This window comes from Kryptolebias marmoratus, linkage group LG20, assembly GCF_001649575.2.
Source record: "Kryptolebias marmoratus isolate JLee-2015 linkage group LG20, ASM164957v2, whole genome shotgun sequence".
In the NCBI taxonomy this organism is placed as follows: Eukaryota; Metazoa; Chordata; class Actinopteri; order Cyprinodontiformes; family Rivulidae; genus Kryptolebias; species Kryptolebias marmoratus.
In genome coordinates this window covers 16,778,056-16,799,545 of record NC_051449.1, presented here as the reverse complement: position 1 = coordinate 16,799,545, position 21,490 = coordinate 16,778,056, and the positions used below count along the sequence as shown (strand labels likewise).

The 21,490-nt window shown below is 38.8% G+C and overlaps 1 protein-coding gene across 2 annotated transcripts; it reads right to left on the bottom strand.

Annotated features, from left to right (window-relative positions):
* Positions 1–17: 17 nt before the first annotated feature.
* lyn (LYN proto-oncogene, Src family tyrosine kinase) lies at positions 18–21,320 on the bottom strand. Of its 2 annotated transcripts, XM_017420891.3 has the most exons (13): positions 21,199–21,320; positions 13,660–13,796; positions 13,185–13,227; positions 11,160–11,265; positions 10,756–10,854; positions 10,508–10,611; positions 10,238–10,387; positions 8,974–9,126; positions 5,940–6,122; positions 4,612–4,688; positions 4,269–4,422; positions 2,432–2,563; positions 18–1,229 (listed from the first exon to the last, which is right to left on the bottom strand). In XM_017420891.3, the coding sequence occupies exons 2-13, from the start codon at positions 13,789–13,791 to the stop codon at positions 1,027–1,029; spliced, it is 1,536 nt and encodes a 511-aa protein (XP_017276380.1). In that variant the 5' UTR covers positions 13,792–13,796; positions 21,199–21,320; the 3' UTR covers positions 18–1,026. The 2 variants fall into 2 exon arrangements, with proteins under 2 accessions (XP_017276380.1, XP_024862694.1); XM_025006926.2 differs by lacking the exon at positions 21,199–21,320 and having other exon boundaries at positions 13,660–15,693.
* Positions 21,321–21,490: the final 170 nt, after the last annotated feature.

Genomic DNA, 21,490 nt, shown 5'->3' with positions numbered 1-21,490 from the left:
GGACGGTAACACAAGAACAAAATACCAATTTTACTCTTAGTTCATACAAATTTTACACGTTTTTATTCAAATACCAAAGCACTTTTTAATGAAAAAAAATTTCATTTGTTCCAAACGGTTTATTCAATAACAGGTTCCATTCTGCCAAAAATCTTCATCTTTCAATGGTTAATCAAGTCATTCCTAAGATATTACAGATTTTATTGTAAAAGGCAAACACGGTTACTGAAATGATAATATAAAGACAAATGCTTCTATATTTTTAACCCCCAAAACAAGCAAAACAAAGAGTCGTAAAGCACTTCAATATGAAGTGGAGCCAGAGGAGATCAAACCTCTGGTGGACAAAAAGAAGTAGCTCATTAGTTTAATTTTAAATGCTTCGAGAAAGTGGCAGCCTCAGTGTTAGAGCAGCTTATTAATTATTTCTGAAATGGGAAGCGGTTAACTGTAAACATATGCACATTTCTGTACAGCAAACATTAGTTTCTTTTCTTTAGAAATGCAAACAACAACTCATAAAGACAAAAAAGTTTGAGGTTTCAGCTTGGAATAAGGCTTAAATTTCATAAACATCTGCACCCCGAAGGAAACTCATTCATTTAAATAACACCAAGAAATCAAATAATGTATAACATATGGCTGGTGTTTGCTTAGACTCTACAACAGATATATTGAAATTTTAAATTCACTTTATCTAGCCAGTAAAGGTAAAAAGTCCTAATGTGAAAAGATTCAAATACAAAGGTATATGGTTACAGCGCTTTCTTCTCTTTTGTGTATGATTCTCGTTGGATTTTAGAAATTTTGAGAATGAGCTCAAACATGAGTTTTCAGGTGGTATTTTAGAAATCCATGATGGAGGACTTTCGAGCTTTGCAAACTGGATTTTATGAGCGTAAGATAAAAAAAGGGTCAGTGTACACATATACAGAGAAATCTACTCCTGTAGAGTAGCTTTAAACATGACATGGAGCCAGTGTGAAAATGTCTTCGTGGGTGAAATGTCTTTCTGGCTTGTCGTCACTATGGCTGCTGTTGGTACTGTGCCTCTGTGGCGGTGTAGAAGTCATCCAGGACGCTCTGCATGTAGTCAAAGGTGGGTCTGTCCTCGGGGTTGTGCTTCCAGCAGGACATCATGATATCGTACAGCTCTTGGGGACAGTTGTCAGGCTGGGGCATCCTGTAGCCGCGCTGAATCGAAGACATCACCTCTCCTTTGGTCATACCTTAAGAAAAATCGCAGAGACACACAGAGTGAATGAATTTAGGACAGCTTAAGGTGTAGAGGTGGAGTCAGAGGGTTAATGGAGCTGTAAAAATGGAAGTGAACGTGCACGCAGTGTAGGAAATAAATTTAACCGGCAGAGGGCAGTAAATATTAGCGTAATGCTTAACAGCATCATTAATACACCAGTTGGTTCAAGGAGCAAAAATACACTACAAAAAATAACAAATAATGATATTGTTTGTACTTGATGGGCTGTTCATTCAGTCAAAATCGCAGAGAAAGATATTGAAGAAAATACAAATCATATACTGTACTGCAATGATTCCAATATGAGATTAAATGGATGATGGATTTGGTTGTATGGGTTCACCGATGTTCCCATATGAGTGGGGTGTAGCACCCTGAATCACTACCAGAGAGGACCTGAAGTCCTAATCTATGGCTCCACACACCACGATACTGGTGTGTCTCCCCACAACATTGGCAGAAATCTCTCTCCTTGTTGCCACCATTTGCCGACACAATAGTCATCTGTTATGGTGCAGAAGCAAGATTTAATGCTGAACATCATACAGCATGACTTGTCATCAGTCCGTGCCTCGCAGCATCACTCCAAACACAGCCATCTCTGCTCTGGTGTTAATCACTGCCTACAAATGGAACGATGAACACTTAGCACAGCTGATGACAGTCGTCAAGACAGTTTTGGGTTGACATGGGGTACTGTAATGACACCCTGCACCCTGGTTCGGTAATGCTTGGCACACAATACAACAATCCTCTCTTGGTGTGTTCTACGTTGGCCTCATATGCCGAGCAACTTCACGATACAACCACGTAGCCTCACACAAACCCCTAATGAGACCCCTATCAAACTCCATCAAATGCTGCTACTGCTGTCTTATGAGTCTATGAGGCATCCATTGGGTCTGGTGACCTTCACTCACTGTTTTGACAGACTATTGGATGTTTCGACATCTGCCCAGTAACACAATCGGTGCACTCATGATGCCAGCACTTATGCCCTCTGGTGCCCATTCTAAATGGGCCAGCTCTTTGTAAACCCATCACTGGTCTGCATGTTTCACAAATTACATCTTAACTGAACCATTCCTTTTGGGTGTTTAACTTCTCTTTTTTTATTTTAGTTAATGAATTCATCAGTGCTTTCTAAACTCCAAGCAGAAGACTGTATTTTACCTGGGTAAGGAATTTTCCCATACGTGACAATCTCGTAAAGAAGGACTCCAAAGGACCACATGTCTGATTTAATGGTGAAGCTGCCGTAGTTGATGGCTTCTGGAGCTGTCCACTTAATGGGAAATTTGGCACCTGGAAAAAAGTACATAAAAAAGTCATGTTTACACTTAGCTTAATGCATATAACTAACCCATATGCCCACATAGTCCCACACACCTGAATCACCTGTCCTGTGTGTAATGGAAGTTTTCACTTTCTATTTAAATAACCAAATTTACTTTTGGATTTCTGTCACTGGAGTTTCAGTGTTTCCTGGTTCCAGATCAGTGATTGGGCACGTTTCATTTGACACTAAAATTGATATGTCTGCCTCTAAAACAAATCCAACCATTTATTTGTTCAGTTGGTCATAAAATTAACTCTAAATAGATTTGAGAACCCATTCCGACAAAGTAAAAAAAAAAGAGGTTTTGTTACGCATACATTTTGTTACAGAACAGATGCATTCAGATGGTGAATTCAGCCCATGTATGCTTTGCTAACCACTCAGAAAGGTCAGGTTTTTAAATACCTTTTGGCAAACCCCTGGGTCTTGTGTTTTACTTGCAGTGGGTTTCATCAAGCTGGTCTACCACAAAAGCCTGATAGCTGAAGTGCTGCTGAGACTTTCATTCGTCATGCAGTTTCTCCTGTCTGCAGACCTCAGAGGCTCTGCTGAGTGACCTTTGGGCTTTTAAAAGACTCTTTTGCCACCAAAAGCCTCAGTTTGGCTGGTTGGCAGTAAGATTCCCGGTGGTACCAAACATGTTTGATCCTTCTTTCTTGTTAACGCGGCCTCTTCACTTATTCACTCAGTGATTCATAAATCCTTTTTATATCCTTACTCCACTTCACTATGTCACAACAGTAGTCAACAAAGTGTTAACAAGGTGTTTTTGTTTGGTTTTGTTTGCTTTATTCTTAAACTGCAGCACAAAATGTGACATTTTATTAATGTAGATGCATTGGAGTTTTAAAACAAATGCACCTATGCTGATAAAATGTCACAATTTTATTAGCGTAATAAAACAACTAATGTTGAACAATTATTATCTCACTTGTTGTCGGCACTTTTCTAATGAACTCAGTTTGGAAAAATACCGTTTAGTCCTGACTTGACAACTGAGTTAATGGCTAGTCTGAGCAGAGCCAAGACCAAAGTGAATCGTGGTTCAGGCAAAAAATAGTTTAAAAACTGTAAAATTCAAATTACACTGTTATTTTGGCAGGACATTCTTGCATGCAGTGCTCCCAAATGACACCAAAAATGCTAAAGCTAGCTGCCCCTGCTACAGTTTGCACTTGCAAACACCATAAAATTTAATGAATATCATCATGTAATATGAAACTGACCAGATGTTTTAAAAAAACCCAACATTCTCATGAAATGTTATTGTTACTGTTTTTGTTATACTCTGCTTAGACCAGCCGTCAGCGTCTTAGTCCTTTCAGAATTGAATTCTGTTTCTGAAACTTGAGGTTTTCTGAAGAGCCATCTACACAAGGTTAGATGTGAATTGCCAATAACCTTACTACAAAACCCAACTTCAAAAGTCCTGAACGTGAACGTGAAGTGCAAATTGTGACTTTCAGAAGCATCTGTCATCGTGGTAATAATACCCATCAACTGAACCTAAAACCAAAAGTGTCTATCTTGTCACCCAACGTTGCTGTCTGTTTTTCTGTTTTCTGTTTTTTCAGTGCATCACACAGGCAGCCAGGAAAGTGGCTCATTATTGACAGGAACAAGTCTTACACAACACAAAAATGACCCCACACACCCGTTCTCAACATTTACCCTCTCTGGCGGAGTACTCGTCATCCTCTATGACTCTTGCCAAGCCAAAGTCAGCTATTTTGCACATCATACTCTCAGACACAAGGACATTTGCGGCCCTCAGGTCCCTGTGAATATAATTCTTCTTCTCTATGTACGCCATGCCCTCTGATATCTGAAATAGAACAAGAAGATAAGTGTGGATTGTTGATTATGAGTTTGTAACGTTAGCTGGAAAGCAAAAAAACATGAAACCGTTGGAAAATGTGATAAACAGTGATATAACATCTGTTTCTTGAACATGAGGAGAGTTAAAAGCAAAGTCCAATATCAGAAACATACAGAAGAAAAAAAAAAAAGTCACCTGAGCTGAGAAATCAATGAGCTTGGGCAGTTGCAGTTTGCATCCTGGGTCGCTTTTTAAGAAGTCTAGGAGGCTTCCTACAGAATAGACAACACAGGAAATGACATTTTGGCCAGTAGGTGTTAGATTTTGTGTGCGCCCGCGTGATGTGTTTTCACTTTCAGTAAGGAACCAAGATAAGAAGTCCAGTTGTTTTCCACTAAAGCACCTAGTTGTGGTTTTAGTCTTTATTTCTTAAAGGAATTGTTCAGATTTTGAAAGTGGAGCTCTGTAGAGTTGTTATCAGTTGTCAGTATCTCACCTGCGGTAGATAGCCTAAACTCTCTCAGTTTGGCGAATCATTAAGAGTTCTCATGAGGGAGTCAAACTAACAGCTGATTAAACTGGGGCCACATTCAAAGCACAATTTTGTCACCTTAAAACAACTCCAATCACAAAGATTTATTATCATTTCATGCAAACACTATTTTTAAAGCTCATTACAATCATTTTGCATTAAATGGACAAACTCTATCGGTTACTCACACTGAAGATCATACCTGCCTGTGGCCTTTTTTTTTATAGACGTGAGATGAAACACATTTAGCTTAAGACCACATTCATGGTTTCACATCTTTTCTCTTGTATGCTCAGCTGCAAATTTGGTCTGATGTAAATTTCATCATCTTCACTTCTTTGTTAGCGGATGAAGACGACCCGTGTCAAACCAGAAGACACTTGTTTTGAAAAGATTAGCTGCCATCCACATTTAGGTAGTACAACTCTCATGGACCACAAGGACACATTATTGCTATTAATTAGGCTGTAGTGAAAACCAGAGATGCCTAAGTGGAATGTTGTGATGCTGCTGATCCATAAACTGTGCGTAAAATGTGTGTGTGTGTGTGTGGGTAAGGTTTCAGAGGCTTGTGGACAAGGACATAGAGAAGCGTGTTTAAGGCCTAACAGGGCAGAACAACTATCTGATGGAAAAGTAAGGCTGCGTAACAAGAAATAAAATAGAGTTAGCTTGAACTGTCGTCACATCTTTAAGATTTAAATGGTTTGAAAAAGGGCTTTGAAAGTGGCCCCATTCAGCTTGACTCTTCAGTGAGAACTTCTTCCCGAGTCTCCAAACTAAGATTGTTTCAAACTGCTGTCTGCTGCAGGTGTGATACTGACTACTAAAACCAGCTCCACATAACCCCACTTTAAAAAAATCCAAACAGTCTCTATAAGGAATGTGTTCATCTTTAGAATATCTACTAGTATAGCCAACCACATTCTGCTACAATGACTTAAATTTTCTCCATGATGAAATCATCATCAGTGACAAAGAGTGTAGGTACCATTTGCCATGTATTCAGTGATGATGTAGATGGGTTGCGTCTTGGTGATGACAGCGTAGAGCCGAACCAGCTTGTCGTGGTGCAGCGTCTTCATCACATTGGCCTCCTCCAAGAAAGCTTCCACAGTCATGGTGCCGGGCTTCAGCGTCTTCACGGCTACCTTAGTGGTGTTGTTGTAGTAAGCTGAGTTCAAAAAAAAAGAGAAAAAAATGACACAGAGCGAAACATTACCAGTCAGTCACAGCAAGACCCATTTTATTTTTACATAGCTTTGTATTTTTTTACTCTGAAACTTTGCAAACTGTTTCCAGATTCTAATATTAGTACTCTACCTTACTTACAGTTCCATTTATTTATTTATTTTTTTACTATGGAACCTTGTTGTGAAAATGCAGTGTGTGAAATGCAAATAACAGGAAGTAGCTGCAGGATGGCTGTTGAGGGCTGGAACACCTGTGTATGACTCTGAAAAACTAAATATAGGCCTGTCTGCATCCAAAATAGCGTCTTCTTCTCTCCATGTGGGGGTGTGTCTCAGCACTGTGAAATATGATCATGAAACATCTACCATTGGAACCACATTAAAGTCTGCTTCCAGTATTTTGCTAGCAGTGTGTGTGTTTGTCTGGAGGCAGCTTTAGTCCCGAAACTCAATCTGAACTCACAGAATGCGGTCTTAAAACTTGTGTAATATTATTTGAGTTCGAAAACCTTGTTTTGGTGCCACACAAGGTAATATACAACAGTATGTAGGTTAGGTGGAGCACTGCTTGACTAGTATACAGTGTTAATGTGTAAATTTGGGCTAAAACTGGAGTTGTGTGGAGCTATGTTGAGTATCTGGTTACCAAACTCCATAAACCAATTAGATGTCAGTTTTTTATCAGTAAAAAGTAAAAAAAAAAAAAAAAAAAAAAACAGAGCAAGTGGACCGAAAGAAATGAAAATAAATAAATAAATAAATAAATAAAGAGATTAATATGACTAACAAATGAACCTCTCCTAGATTTTCCACATTTCCATGAAGGCCAGCCTGACTGACAAATTCCTCTTTCAATGTAATGTCCTGCTGACTGGAGGTCAGAGTTCATTTTGGATCAAATATATCTGAAATTATGCACTTATCTGGCCAAGAGACACCCAGCTGCAAGTAAACAACTGATTAACTTTGGAGGGAACTCAATTCAAGATGGCCACCAACCCAAAAATATCTATAACTCAGTCAGTTTTACAGATATTGAGGTAAAATTTGGTGTGGTAGTAGATGAGCGCCATCCTCAACACATACTCCGAGCTCTAGACATTGCACAAGATCATCGCTTAGCACAGTGGCATTAACTGTAGGCATAAACGCTGCTTGTTTGTTAGCAAAATATCTCTTGAGCTGGACAGATTTTAATCCAACTCTCAGGAAATAATTACTGGATGGACCGAGTCAGAGTCTAGTTGAAGTTGTGTTTACATACAGCTGAGAGAGAATAAACTAAACGTTTTCACCCATAATAGGAATAAAAATGCAACCCACTGCAGAAAATTAACTCAGAGTCAGGAAAATTGACTTGCATGGTAAGTTGCTGTGTAATGTACAAGAAAGGCAGCTTTGTGGGTAATTTTGAAGGCTGCAAAAGGAAAAGTAGAGAAGGCGGAACAGAAACCATCTGCAGAAAGAGTCAGGTGAGCTGAGCCAGCTTTGGGCTCCAAATTCTATTTTAGCACCAAAATGATTCCATTTTGTCACAGATTTCAAGAAAATAAATTCCTCAAATACACTAAACTTGTGTCGGAATCCTTCGGCGGCCGTTCGATACGTGTCACTCTATTCACACTGTTGAAAAAGGTCACTTTTATGTTTCATTTTCACACTCCTTCCTGGAACCAGTTTAACTTCCCCTGAGTAGCACCCACCCAAAATGATGACACAAACCTCAAAGCCTTGATGGTTTTATAGTTGTCATATTTTGTACTTCCCTTGTGTTTCTATCAATCACAATAGCTGTTGTTGGAGCGCTTGAACATGGCGAGGAGCTTGTTGCTGCATACGTGCTCACTCAACGCCACAAGAGTGTGTTTCTACTGCTTTTCCTCAAACTTCCAACGCAATTCGACCGTCGGATTCAAACGACTCCTCCACTGACATAAACACTCATCTACACGTGAATAAGAATCTTCTAGGCTCAGAGGAATGTGCTGACAATTTCTTTTGGCAATTTCTTTTTAGAGAAATGATCCAAAGACACACTTTTGGGGCAACAAGAGGAGGAAGCCTCTTTTGGAATAGCAGGGAAATGAAACTTGAATGTCTCCTTCACTTCTGCAGTTTTAAATTTACGGGAAATCCAAAGACGGATCTGAAATAAAAGATTCAAACTGATTCAAACGACCAGTCAAAGTGTCATTTTCAAACGTTCAATTGATGTCTTTTCAGCTAAAATGAAAATGAAGTGTGTTTATCTGTTTTGTTTTGGCTTTTGTTTCCACCTGTACTGTGGCTGTTCATTTGCCCTTAACTACGATATGTCCTATCATTTTTCTTTTTTTGCTTTTGTGGAATCGTGTCCAGACAGAAAGTAAAACTCTACTTAGAAGCATTTTGTTTTGCAGCTGATCAAACAGGAAATGGCCTAGACCTACTGAGGCTGAGGTGATTATTTACTTATAACAACATGTCCCATACCACAGCTTGCAGGCCCAGTGAGACTAAAGTGAAAAAAAAAAATGTCACACTTCATAGTGAAAACACTGAAACCACTGACTTGTGATAAAAATATTCTCATTCCAGTGTAAAGGTTGGGTGAGAAGCCTTGGGTAAATTACACTGATGCTTCTTTTTCCGTTTACCATTCCAACATGGCAGCACCCATGTTGGTGCCCAAGCTGGTTGCTTGCTGGCAAAAGTGGGATCAACATTAAAATGCAAAAAGAAATACAAATAAATAATAAATGCAACTGCAAATGCAACACTGTGGCGGTCAGCTTTTGTTGCAACCTGTCAGACACAAGACAGCATTATCAGTTTTTTTTCCTCTGTACTCACCCATCCAGACTTCTCCAAACTGCCCTGCTCCCAGTTTCTTCACCATCTTTATAGAGTCTTTGGAAATTTCCCAAGCGTCCTTATCCCAGGGCCTCTGTGCTTTGGGTTTTATGCAGGGACGCTCCAGCTTCCGGCACAGGCCGTCTGCTTTGGCTGCGAAGTAAACACAGAGGCATCCTTTCATTTTAGCAATCAGTATTTGTAACAAGTATTTTATAACACAATAATACAATGCTTTTGATTCGAAATGTGCTTTACCAAGATCTGGATCTTAGTAACGGCTTGGTGAAACCATGATTGTGTCTTTCTGTTGTACATCAAGAAATACTTATAACTGGGAATGGGCAGTGATTTTCAAATGTTCAGAATTAGCAGTATCCTATGTCTATATACCTAAAGCCTGTTTCATTAAATGTGTTTTCAGCTGCAGCACTTGCTCTGAGTAAACTTAAATTCACTGCAAGTCCCAATCATATGGACAGTGTCACTTTTTAAGCATAAATGTAAAGCAGGTCTTAAATCATAAATCCACAGCTGATATTAGTGCTTTTGCTTCTTTTAAACAGATGATGTTGTGTTAAGACTTGTGCTTTTTTATTTACCTTTGCATGAGTAAATGATGAAATAAGCATATATTGTGAGAAGCATTGATTGTATGCTTGGAGCCGTGGTGGTTGGTCAAAGGGGGATGGATATTGTGTAAAAAAAGGTCCATCCATCCATTTTCTTTGCCCAATTTTCTGTTCAGGGTCACTTGGTGCCTGTGTAAGTGCTCATTGTACACCCTGGACAGCTCACAAGTCCATCATAGGGCCACATAGATGGAAAAGCAACCATTTCTAACAAATCTGAAGATATTTTTTGCTTAAAATGTCTAGCCCTACTTATAACTAATCGTGAAATAAAACCTTTCATTTAATGTTTTTGACAAAAAACGTGCTAACAAGCTAGCACAGCTGTGTTCATGAAGTTTAGGATGGATAAGATAGTCAATAAGTGACTTAAGATAGGAAATTTGTTTTCACTTGCAAGTAAATTTCTTTACCGTGTGTAAAATGAACAATTGGTTCCCTTTACTGTAAGCTTTAGAAATTATAAAGAGCTTTAGAGTCATACATTTAAGGTCTTTTCAAGTGACACTGCACAAGGAGTTCTTGTTGTTATGTCAGCTTTTACTGCATTACCAACTTCTGCTCGTTCTGCAGAGATGATCATGTTAAATGCGATTACAAGTTTTTCTCTTCGGTTCCAAAGCTATACTCACTGCGATAGTATTTGACCATGCTGCAGATGTCGGGGAAGGAGATTTTGGGAGAGATGTAGTAGCCGCCATTGTCCAGCTTCCTGATTTTATAATGTTTCACTGAATCCATCCTTTGGTTATCAGTGTCTCTGATTGACAGTGAGAAGTTTCCTGTTAAAAAAATTATAGATAATTTCAAATAATTAGGCGTGTTTCAAACAATATACTTTGGGTGTACATACATGCTTCTGAGTTCATCTTTTTCTCTAAGCACTGTTGTGATTTTTGTACCTTTTGACGTCTCGCTTTCCCTGATAAGATAAGATCCGGGTTTGTTTCCAGGTGCCAAGAGCTGCCTCTCCGCATCCTTTCGTGTGATGTCTTTAAAAAACCACCTGTGATAAAATGAGACGAAGGTTTAAAGATGAGAACACAAGCAAGTGAAGTTACTGTTTCACAGACAAACCCCCCCCCCAAAAAAACATTAATTTTAAAATTTAACACCACATAATGCCAGTTATCAGAGAGCAGCTACACACTCTTCTGTTTCCATGGTGTCAACTTGGGCGACATAATTGGACGGGATCAGTCCTTCTTTGCTGGATGTCAGAGACTTTGCTTTCCACCAGTCACCGTGTCTAGAAATAAACATAAACACAGTTTAATCTCAAACAAAGAGTCTGCATATTCTCCTACATCTTGTTTTTTTTAAATATATATTTGGAAACTAAATTAATAGTTCCATTTCATTCCGTTATTCAGTAAGCTTTAAACATTAAATTGTGAAATTTATGATAAAATACCAGCAGCTGTGGTTGGCGGTATTTCACCGTAAAAACTAGGACCACAAGCTGTAACTATGATTGCTTTTACTCTACATGACAGAAGGTATGAGCTATTATTAAACTTTTAAATCAGTTTACCGTTAACCTGAGTCACTTACTCTTCCAGGACTTTCATCTTTTCTCCTTTCTTGAATCCTAAGTCATTAGGATGCGACGCTTCGTAAGCGTAAAGGCCGATCACTATTTTATCAGCTCCATTGTTTGCTAAGATGGGAAAAAAAAAGAAAAACATTGACAAGTGAATGATGACAAAATACACAAGTTTACCACTTACTACCGTCAAACATAACTTGGCTTTATATTGCTAAACAAAGCAAGTAACAGACCCACAAAAACAGACTAAAGAGAGGTACTCGTATCAAAATTAAACTATATAAAAAAACTGCATTTATGTGAGAATACTGTGAAAATAAAGTTAGGCTGCATAGATGGTTAGAAGCTACATTAACAATTTTCTTCAACCACAAAATCTGTCAGCATTGTCAATGAACGCCAAGTGGTTTTCACGTTGATTTCTAAAATCTGGTTACATGATGAAAATGTATTTAACACTTTTAATCTGTTGGTAGTTATTTTGAACCAATGAAGAACATCTTTAAAACGTACATGCTCACAGTGGACTGTCTGTCTGGTCCAGGACACATTTTAATCCACACTGATTGGTGAAATGTGGGCAAAAGGTGTCCCAGACCAGCTCTGAACGTGTCCTCGTTGCGTTCACGCAACGCTGTCCACGCAACGCTGTCCACGCAACGCTGTCCACTCGTAAGTCGGATCACCCAGGCCAGGTGTGAGCACCAGGTGTCAGCAGGACAGTTCTTCAAATAAAACACAGTAAATGTGGAACAATTTCGGCTGCTCCTGCCAACAAGAAGGTTCAAGGTTCAAGAGTTGTTTGATGATCTCAAAGGGGCAATTTAGTTTACAGCTGGCAGTGATGTACAGTATCTACATAAAACACGAGCACTTGCTGACATACTTACTAACATTAACACTTACATAAGGCCTGGGAAAAAACAGGTGTTTTGTAGACTTCTGAGAACATCAAATGGAGCTATATACCATACTGTGCAAAAGTCTTGAGTCATCCCCTCATTTCTGACGCTTTGTTTCCAAGCAGTCAGACTTTCTTGAGTTCTTTGAGCACCAGGCTTTTCGGCTTTTCCACTAATTTTCTATTCTTGTACTGGACCATTTTCAGATGCGTTTTTTTGTGTGCTTGTTATCCAGCTTAGCTCTGACTCGTGAATCATTCAGCTCTGTAGTTTGAAATGGTGGAGGGAGGGAAGTGTTTTGAAATGTGTTTTGATGCATTACTGCACACCGTGTGCGCTGAAATCACCCTTTAGCTCACTGAGCCTGAAATTTTAAAATGTACTGCAAGTATTGCTCAAGACTGTATTGTTGCTTATTTGTTTTATATTACTGTTGGGTAAAATGTTTGACTCCATTGTGTTGTAATATTTGAGTTGGGGTCCCATTACTGGCTGAGCGTTTCATTAAAATCTGTTCACTTGTCGTGTACTTTATCAAATCCAGTATAACCAATGAAGACAGAAGAATGAGTCAAACAAAGAGCATGTGTTAGAAAGCTTATCTCTGTATCAACATAGTCTTTCTTTCAATTTAGAGGTGTATCAAAGGTTTGTTTGCAGAAGTATTTGCAAAGAGTACTTTGTAGACTGTAAAAAAGGTGTGGTCGAGACTGAAACAAAGACAGACTTCTAATATGACTACAACTTTAGTTTGCAGTTATGTAGTTTGGCCTACTTTTATCAAGTTTAGCCTTTCTGTGGGATAAAATTGACAAAAACAAGAACTTTCTGTTTCGTTCTCCACTGTTACGGCACTTTGTAACTACTTCAAATTGCTCTTTGTGAAGGTTTAACTCAATAAAGGACATAAACTCTTTACTGCTGCTACCTCAGTTAATTCCTTCCCTTTTTTTCATGGCCATTGTGGCTAATGGCTCAGAGTTAATGACCTATAGAAAGCAGGCTTTAGGCTTCAGTTTGTTTTGTCCCAAGTGTAAGAATGAGTGTAGCTTCAACACGTTCGATAGATGAAGTAAGCAAAGGAAAGAGAAATGCACAGAAGAAAGAAAAGAAGAAATAGTGGATTACCTTCCATCTTTTGGAACACCTGACCTGGTAACAGGGTATTAGTCTACAAAAATACAACAAAATCCATGTTAGATGGCAACTCAATCTGCATTTATTTCATTTTTTTAAAAGTACTGTAGCTATGACTCTTTTAGAATCTGATGAGCTCATTTTAGCAAACACTGACATTTATCTTTATAGGGAAGTTCTCTGTTAGGAAAAATCTGAGTCACTGTCTTATGAATGGAAAATGCTTTACTGCACAGATTTTGATTTATTATTTAAAATTGATACAGCAATAAATAAAGCAACAACAATTTTTGACTGCTTTGATCCTCAACCTTTCATTTGTTCAACTTAAAGGGCATAAAATAAAGCAAAGTATGACCTGCTGTATATCTACAGTGCATCTTTTTTGTCTTTATTTTTACTTCTTTAGTTTTGGCTGAAAACATCCACATGGAGTATTTGCTTCTCTTTAGCTCCGTTTTCTTACTCTGCAGATCTTTGTGTTGGAGGTCGGGTCCTTGACATAGTGTGCCTGGTCGGACTGTGCGGACTGCTGTTGCATTTTCCCATTCACGGCGCTCCCCAGACCTCCGCTCAGCGTGGACTTCAGACAGCCCATCCTGCCTGCAGGAGGAAGTGAGAAAAAGGAAGAGTGAGCTGGTCTGTTACACATTCACAGACGCCGTAAACAACAAGCTTGAGTCCAAACACCTGTGTCTTTTCAGCTCCTGCCCCTCAAAATAACACAACTAGAACTTTTGTGTGCTGAAGAAAAACGCTAGAACCAAAGCGTGCGATCAACAATTTTGTCAGCTCACAGATGACTCTTTCTCTGACAAACAGTTCGTGCAACTACTTTTTCATGGTAAAACTCTGTAAGAACCCACAACACCACATCCTTTTCATCCTTTTGGCTCCTGACGTAAACACTGCTGACACACGTCTGCACAGCTCAGTGACCAATAACCTCATGGTAAATTCTGAAGAAATGGTGGTACAGCTCGGCAGCAGCGTGCCTGCAGCAGACGGCTAAACAGAGTTTGGTGGGACTAGAATGCTTATCCCCAATAGCGGGCACGCCACATATAGGATTTTGGATTTCAAGGCAGGCTCAACCAGTTTCACCTCCTTCACTAAAGTATCCAATGGAGAGAACTCTGACTTCTTCTATGACTGTGTTTGTACAAGCTGCAGAGTGGCAAAAAGATGCCAAAGTCCCAACACCAACAGACATCACGTGCAGCTCAGCATCCGCTTCGGGAACATACCTCAACGAATGTCAGAGTAAAACTCCAGAACCTGCAAGCTTCTCTTACAGCTGCTGCAGTCTTCAAAAATAAGGTTTTGACAGAACTGGACAATTTATCTGTAATTAGTTGCTTTTCTTGAGTTTCAGACTGAAAGTCCAGCAAACCACGTGAAAGAAATTATAGATTTAAAAAAAAAAAAAAGAACAGCATCCCTTGAAGGCGATGGGCATTTTTGCCCCATTGTGCTCTAACTGTGCAGGCCAATTGGAGAAGGCTCAAAGACATAAACTCATCTGTGTTGGAGCCTAAATCATGGCGATACTAAAATTTGTGCAAAAAACCAAAAAAAAAAAAAAAAAATGGTGAAAGGAGGATCAGTGGAGGATTTGAGCCTATTAACAAGAAAGCAGCAGCTTGCTACATATCTTTATACAACTTTAAAACCCATTTTTGTTCAAATAATAAATAAAAAAAAAAAAAAAAAACTTGGTTATTAGTTTAGTCTTGCCTACATGTTAAAACTGGGAGTCAAGTGTATTTACTTGGGTACGTTTTATAATGTGGTCTGTTTTGATTACATCGCCACAGGATTTCCTTATTTGGTTGTTAATAATTAATTTTATTTCGATTCCAGCACGATTACAGAGATCAGAACACATTGTTTGGTTCTTGGCATATTAAAATACAATAAAAGATCACTGTACTTTATACATTCACTGACTCCACTTGTTTGCACATTTACATGTGCTGTAAAAATCACAGACTGCCGTTTATATAGTAAAGCTGATTCAAATCCCTTGTTATTATAAAGCTTAAGCATGAGGAATGGTCCAAACAGCTAGTGTGTCAGAGAGGAATTTATTGAATTCATTTCAGATGGTGACAAATAGAATTAATGCTGGGAATTAAGGATGAAACGTGCTGAATTAAAAGATCAGAAAAATGTAACTGAGTGACACTCAAGATGCTGAAAACATTTGTGCAATAAAGGCAAACCATCATCCATCACCTGCAATGCCAGAAACCTCAGCAAAACTATCTTATGATGAAAAGTAACAAGGTTTTAGTGGTTCATCAAATATTTTGCTAACGCGGCAGACAACAGAACTTAAGGGAACCAAACCCACGCTATCGTCAGCTTCTCATTTTTTTTGAACTCGCTGCAGTTCTCACTCTGAAACTTCCAGCACTTCTCTGTAAGTGGATGGCCAAATCATTTTTTTTACAAGAAATCATAACGCCTGATCTGAAAAGGGAGTAACAACGCACGTCATGTTGCCAGTCATCAACACAGGTTTTATTTTATTTTATTTTCATCACAACCACTGGAAAAAGACCCCAGGGGGACAGGATGAAACCTTTCCCTTTTAAATTTTACCTCAAGCCAACTATTTGGCTTTTAGATCGCAATAAAATAAAAACCAATTAAGCGCAAAAATGTGATGCTACTAATAAGAAGTGTTGCGAGATCCTGCTGAACATCTCTGGAAAAGTGAAGTTTGAAAAATAGGTTTAATATGAAAACATCAGTAGTGAGGGGAAGGTGAGACGCAGGTCAAAACTGCAAGCTAAAATTATTGTACTTTTGTGATATGTATGTTGTTATTTTTCAGGGAAATCTCACATTCATACCGAATATTTTTGTTTGTTTTTTTATGATCAGTTTTATGGATGTTTAATCATTGTTTAGGTTCTTTGATACAGTCATAGGATGAAGTTATAAAATCGTTAATAAGTTAAAAGCACAAAGTATGAGGAAACATATTAGCTTATTAAAGCCCAAAAGGGAAACGGCAGTAATGTTTTTGCATGTGTCTGTGTTTGTTTGTCTTGTGCAAGTAATATATCTTATGAACGACTGCACAGATTTTAATGAAACTCAGAAAGTGATCATTGGATGTACATCTACAACTTATTCATTTTTGAAGTCACCCCAACTCAACATGTCTGCCATATCTAATTAACTGCAACCAACACAAAAATGGTTATGGCTTAGTCATGTTTACGGATATGGAATGCTCCGGAATGAGTCTCTGCCTCACATGAAGGAGTTCAAGTATCTGAGAGTCTTATTCATTAGTGATGGTAGGATGGAGCGGGAGATGGCTCAACGGATCGAAGGATCGGGGCCTCGTCTGCAGTAATGAGGAAGTTGCTTTGATCAGTTGTGGGGAAGAAAGAGTTGAGTCGAAATGCAAAACTCTGGATTTACTGCTCCATCTATGTTCCAACCCTCACCTGTGGTCATGAGGTTTGGATCATGACAGAAAGAACGAGATCCTGGATACAAGCAGCTGAAATGATCTTCCTTCGTAGGGTGGCTGGGCTCAGCCTTAGAGATGAGGTGAGGAGCTCTGAGTAGAGCTGCTCCTCCTCAGCGAAAGGAGTCAGCTGAGGTTGTTTGGGCATCTGATTAGGATGCCTCCTGGACGCCTCCCTTTGGAGATTTTTCAGGTGTGTCCTACTAGGAAGAGACCACAGGGCAGACCGAGAAACTCACTGGAGGGATTATGTTTCCTCTTTGCATGAGATTATGCATAATGTTGTTTATATGGTTTTACAAAAATGGCTGCAGCTCCATCTCTTCTCATCATAAGGTGATCTTAGTTTAACATTTTGAAGGAATGCTGTCAGCCTAACAGACTTTGTGTAACACAGGCTCTTAGTGAGCTTTGAATTTAATGCTTGACTGTTGAGGTGAACTTCTCAGCCTTCGCTTCCACTCTGTTTTTATGCTACTTCCCACCTCCAGTTTATGATCAGGTCATGAATATACCCTCTGGGTTAGCTCTATGGCAGCAATAAAACTTAGTTTATGTTTTCTAGAAAATAGGAATTTTCTCTCCTGACCTGTAGTTATTAAGTAAAAGAACTGCTCTTTAAAGGCATGAGCATTTGTTTGGCAGGAATCTGCGAGATGACAATGCTGGAGTTGGTTATTAGAGGTCGATGTGTAGTTTGAAACGTAATCAGATGAGCGTTTGAACCGAAGCTGGCCCGTGTGTGCTGTGAGAATATTCTGTTTATGTTGTAAACCGTTACAGATGTCGGGTGCAGCTCCTTTACCAGCCAATTTGACAATGCTATGAGGAAATGTGATAAGGATGGCCTCGACAGTGCAGACGCTAAATCCAGGAAATGGTTCTGTTTCCTTCAGTGAGAGAAAGTGGACTAAGATCACTATCAACACCATTGATGTTAATATGAGAGTGGAGTGGTCAAAAACCTGTATGGTCTTAATGAACTAAGACTGTAGAACAATACAGCATGATGCAGAACTAAGAAACTTAGTTGTAACGTTGATGCATTGGAAATGAACATTTTAATTATAAATCAACACTGGTTTATTCAAGTAGAGAAGCATTTTGTGTGTTTTCCAGGAAGCTAAAGCATAAAGCACAGAGGAAAACCAACGTGTGCTTTTTCACGTTTAGCTCACCTTGAGTATAAAGAAGACAAGCTACACTAAGTTCAATTAGAAAATGAAGGAAGAAACTTGTGAATTGCCATAAATAATCATCAATAAAGACTATACAAGCTGTTGTAAAACTGTAAACAATAAAACGTCCTGTATGTTTTAGCTTCTAGCAAAAAAAACAAGAAGTATCATATTCTGACACGTCCACAGTAACACTGATATGATGCTGTCTAATTGTGCTCACGTGATTGTAGCTGGATACATGTAAGTTTGTGCTGATTTTTTTTTGTTTTTTTATTTTCTTCTGTCAAACATCATTTCATCTTGTGGCTTCTGATAGCAAAATGTCAGGAGCAATTCATCAAAATCAGATGCTCTGTTTTAGCATACGGAAAACACTGCTGCGACATGGTGACCAATCAGATGCCCTAAAGTAATCATTTCAAATACAGTACAAATAAGAGGGTTATGAGCCATTATTATCTTCCCTGTCGTAGATTAAACACCTTAATTTGCAAGCACAAATAGCAACAACAGCAGCTAGCTGTAGCACTTCCAGTGGAGCTTTAAATCAATTCCTGCAGAGTTATTATACTATTTCTGCCTGAATAACTGTCTAATTCAACGCTAAAGTTTTTACAAAATAGTGTTTTCAAAAAGAAGGTTTTGAGAACTGAGTTGTAGAAAAAAATTTGATTTAGTCTTGGCCACGCTCAGACTAGCCTTTAGCTAGTCAAACCTGTCAGAAAGGCTGTTTTTTTATTTACTTTGGAAGTCTGAACTGTGATCTGGGAATAACACCAGACCTGACTTAACTACATTCCAGTTTTAAGTCAGAAATCCAGTATTTGCTACCGTTAGTAAAAGAAGATAATAACAATGGCTTTCTCTAACACTGTAGAAACGTGTTCCTTAATAATGGTTAAACAGCATTAGTTGTGTGACTGCATCGCTGAGATATAAACCAATAAACAGTTTATACCTACAGCCATCACAACCTATCACGCGGTAGGTAGCCATATTGGATTTGGAGGTCAGAGTGGGTCAAGAATTTTTGACTTTTTGAGTCAGAAATCTGACCCCACTTTAAAAGGTCTGAGCTATCACTGTAAGGCTGTAACGTCAGACACACCACCTTTAAAACCCTCATGAGAATAAGCAACCAGGGGTGTTTGCTTCAGCACATTTACATGTTTCCTGTAAAAACAGGAGCTGTGGAGCCAACCACCCCCCGTCAGCCATCAAAAAGCTGTTCTGTTCAGCTCCACTGCAGAAACAGGCTCCGCCCACTCACGTGCATCAGTGCTGCTGTTTTAGTTTGTAGCTGGTAAAATTAGGGAAACAACTGTGAGAATTTAAAAAGGGGTGGAAGCATGATATTTCTGCAAGCACCTTTATTAAATGTAATAATAACACATTTAAACAAAAAATGAACAATTGAAGACCTAGCATTCCTTGAATGCCAGAATTTTAAATGTTGAGATTTCTCATCTTATATTGGGAAAGCTGAAGTTGTAGCCATTTTGGGTAAACCCCGACAATAGCATAATGCCAGTTTCATGCAATATTACAAGGCCTTGCATGGTTCAAATTTTAGCTCAGTATTTGTGAAACTGACTGAGTTATAGTCATCTTCGTGTCGGCTAATATTGAGTAGCTGTGGCAGCCATCTTGAACTGTGTTGACTCCAAAGATCAGTCAGTTGTAGATGTCAACCCAGTGATCAGTTTCTGTGAGTTTCATTTAAATCTGTTCAGTGGTTCATACAATATTTTGCTAACAGACAGACAGAGTTGATTCCAGTAGTTTAATGCACAGATCTTGTGTTGATCAGTTAGCGCTCAAAGTATAAATTGGGGCTCCCTCTCAGCTACTACCACGCCAAATTGTAGCTCAATATCTGTAAAACTGGCTGAGTTATAGCCGGTTTTGTGTTGGCTAGTGTTGGTTAACTGTGGCGGCCATCTTGAATTGGGTTGAAACAATAAACACAGGCAAACTAAGACAGTTTAAAATTACAATTATAATACCCTGAAAGCATTTTCTATTCTCCAATTTTGGATTTCTACAACTAGATACAGTTTTGTTCGTATAGTTTCAATTTAAAGCCAAAGTCATTCCCAGCTGCTACAGAACAAAAAGAAGGGAGGTATTTTCCATAGTTCCTATCATAGTCTTGGCATTTTGATGACGTACTAAAGCAGTAAACATGAGGAATAGTTGAGTCTTGTGTGAGTCTTGCTCGTCATGAACTGAAACACTTTTCTGCAGCAGCGTCTTGTGGTGTGTTTCAGTCAACAGAGGGTCTGAGCTGCCAACTGTGTTGTTTGACCAACACTCAAAGTCCCTTTAGCAATAAAAAAAAGAGTCAAACATGAGCAAGATTAACAGCCTAGCCGTCCTCAAAGGAACGCATATTGCCTGCCGCCTTTCATCCCACAGTTTTGCGTTGAGAAAAGAAAGAGTGATAGCCATTATAGATAAACCCTGAAAAGAACATCATGCACATTCTCATGTGATATCTCGCATGATATGTTAGAGCTTAGAGTACGTGTTATAGATGACTCTCAGCTACTACCACACCAAATTTTAGCTCAGTATGCACTGAGGTATGGCCATTTTTGTGTCGGCTAAGATCAATTAGCTGTGACAACCATCTTGTTCTGGCTAGACTCCAAAAAGTAATAAGTTATAGATGTACAGCCAATAATTACTCCTTGAGAGTTTATTAAAATTGGTCCGTAACAAAGTTTTAAACACAGTTTGATCAGTTAGCACTCAGAGTATAAGTTGGGGGACAGTCTTAGCTACGACCAATTGTAGCTCAGCATCTGTAAAACTGACTGATTTGTGGCCATTTTTTCCGTTTGCTAAGATTTCTTTGAATTGGGAGTGACTTTAAAAGCCAATGAGTTGTAGATGTCAACCCAGTGATTACTTTCTGCAAGTTTCATTAAAATCTGTTCAGTGATTCACGAGTGATTCGTCTGGTCAGTGAATATTTATCTGATACAAATGACCAAACACCAACACAGGCGAAAACATCATCGCTGTAAAAAAAACAAAAAAAAAAGGGAGGCAGAAAAGATAACCATTTATGAGCAAGTCTACACTTGAATTTAAAAAGTGACGCTTAAAGCTGTTCAAACCCAACAAATTTTAGAAGAAAACTAACTAAAAAAAACACTATAAATGCAGATAAATCACCTTTGTATCAAAGCATGTAGACCCACTAAATCAGCCTATGCTTTTTCTACAAATCTCACTCTCACATGCAATGATTTTAATCCTACTTGAAGTTGTGTGTGTTTTCATTGAGTTCTGATTTCAGACACGCCTAACATCCATCAGCGCTTACCTCTCAAAGTACAGATCCTCAGCGAAGGAAGCAGTTTTTCCAGCTTGTACAAAGGTTTTCGTTAGTCCCCAGATACGCTCTTTGTGCTGTTCACCAGAGCTCTGACACACACGGTCTGACAGAATGAGGAACTTAGAGGAACTGGCCGGGGGATTTTTTTTTTTTTTTTTTCTTACCCAAAACTTCCTGGTTCAATTGTCTAATGATTATTTGCATAATCAGCAGCGAACACACACAAGCACACAAACAGGGGCGTTTCAGGGGCACAGCTGTCTGTTTTTGAGCTCATATG

Excerpts from the sequence above, each read along its gene's own strand:
- lyn (XM_025006926.2), bottom strand. The coding sequence starts at position 13,845 with ATGTGTAACAGACCAGCTCACTCTTCCTTTTTCTCACTTCCTCCTGCA. Across the intron at positions 2,564-4,268 it reads CGAGTACTCCGCCAGAGAGG|GTGCCAAATTTCCCATTAAG; the intron begins GTAAATGTTGAG and ends ACTTTTTTCCAG. Across the intron at positions 1,230-2,431 it reads TGGGAAAATTCCTTACCCAG|GTATGACCAAAGGAGAGGTG; the intron begins GTAAAATACAGT and ends ATTTTTCTTAAG.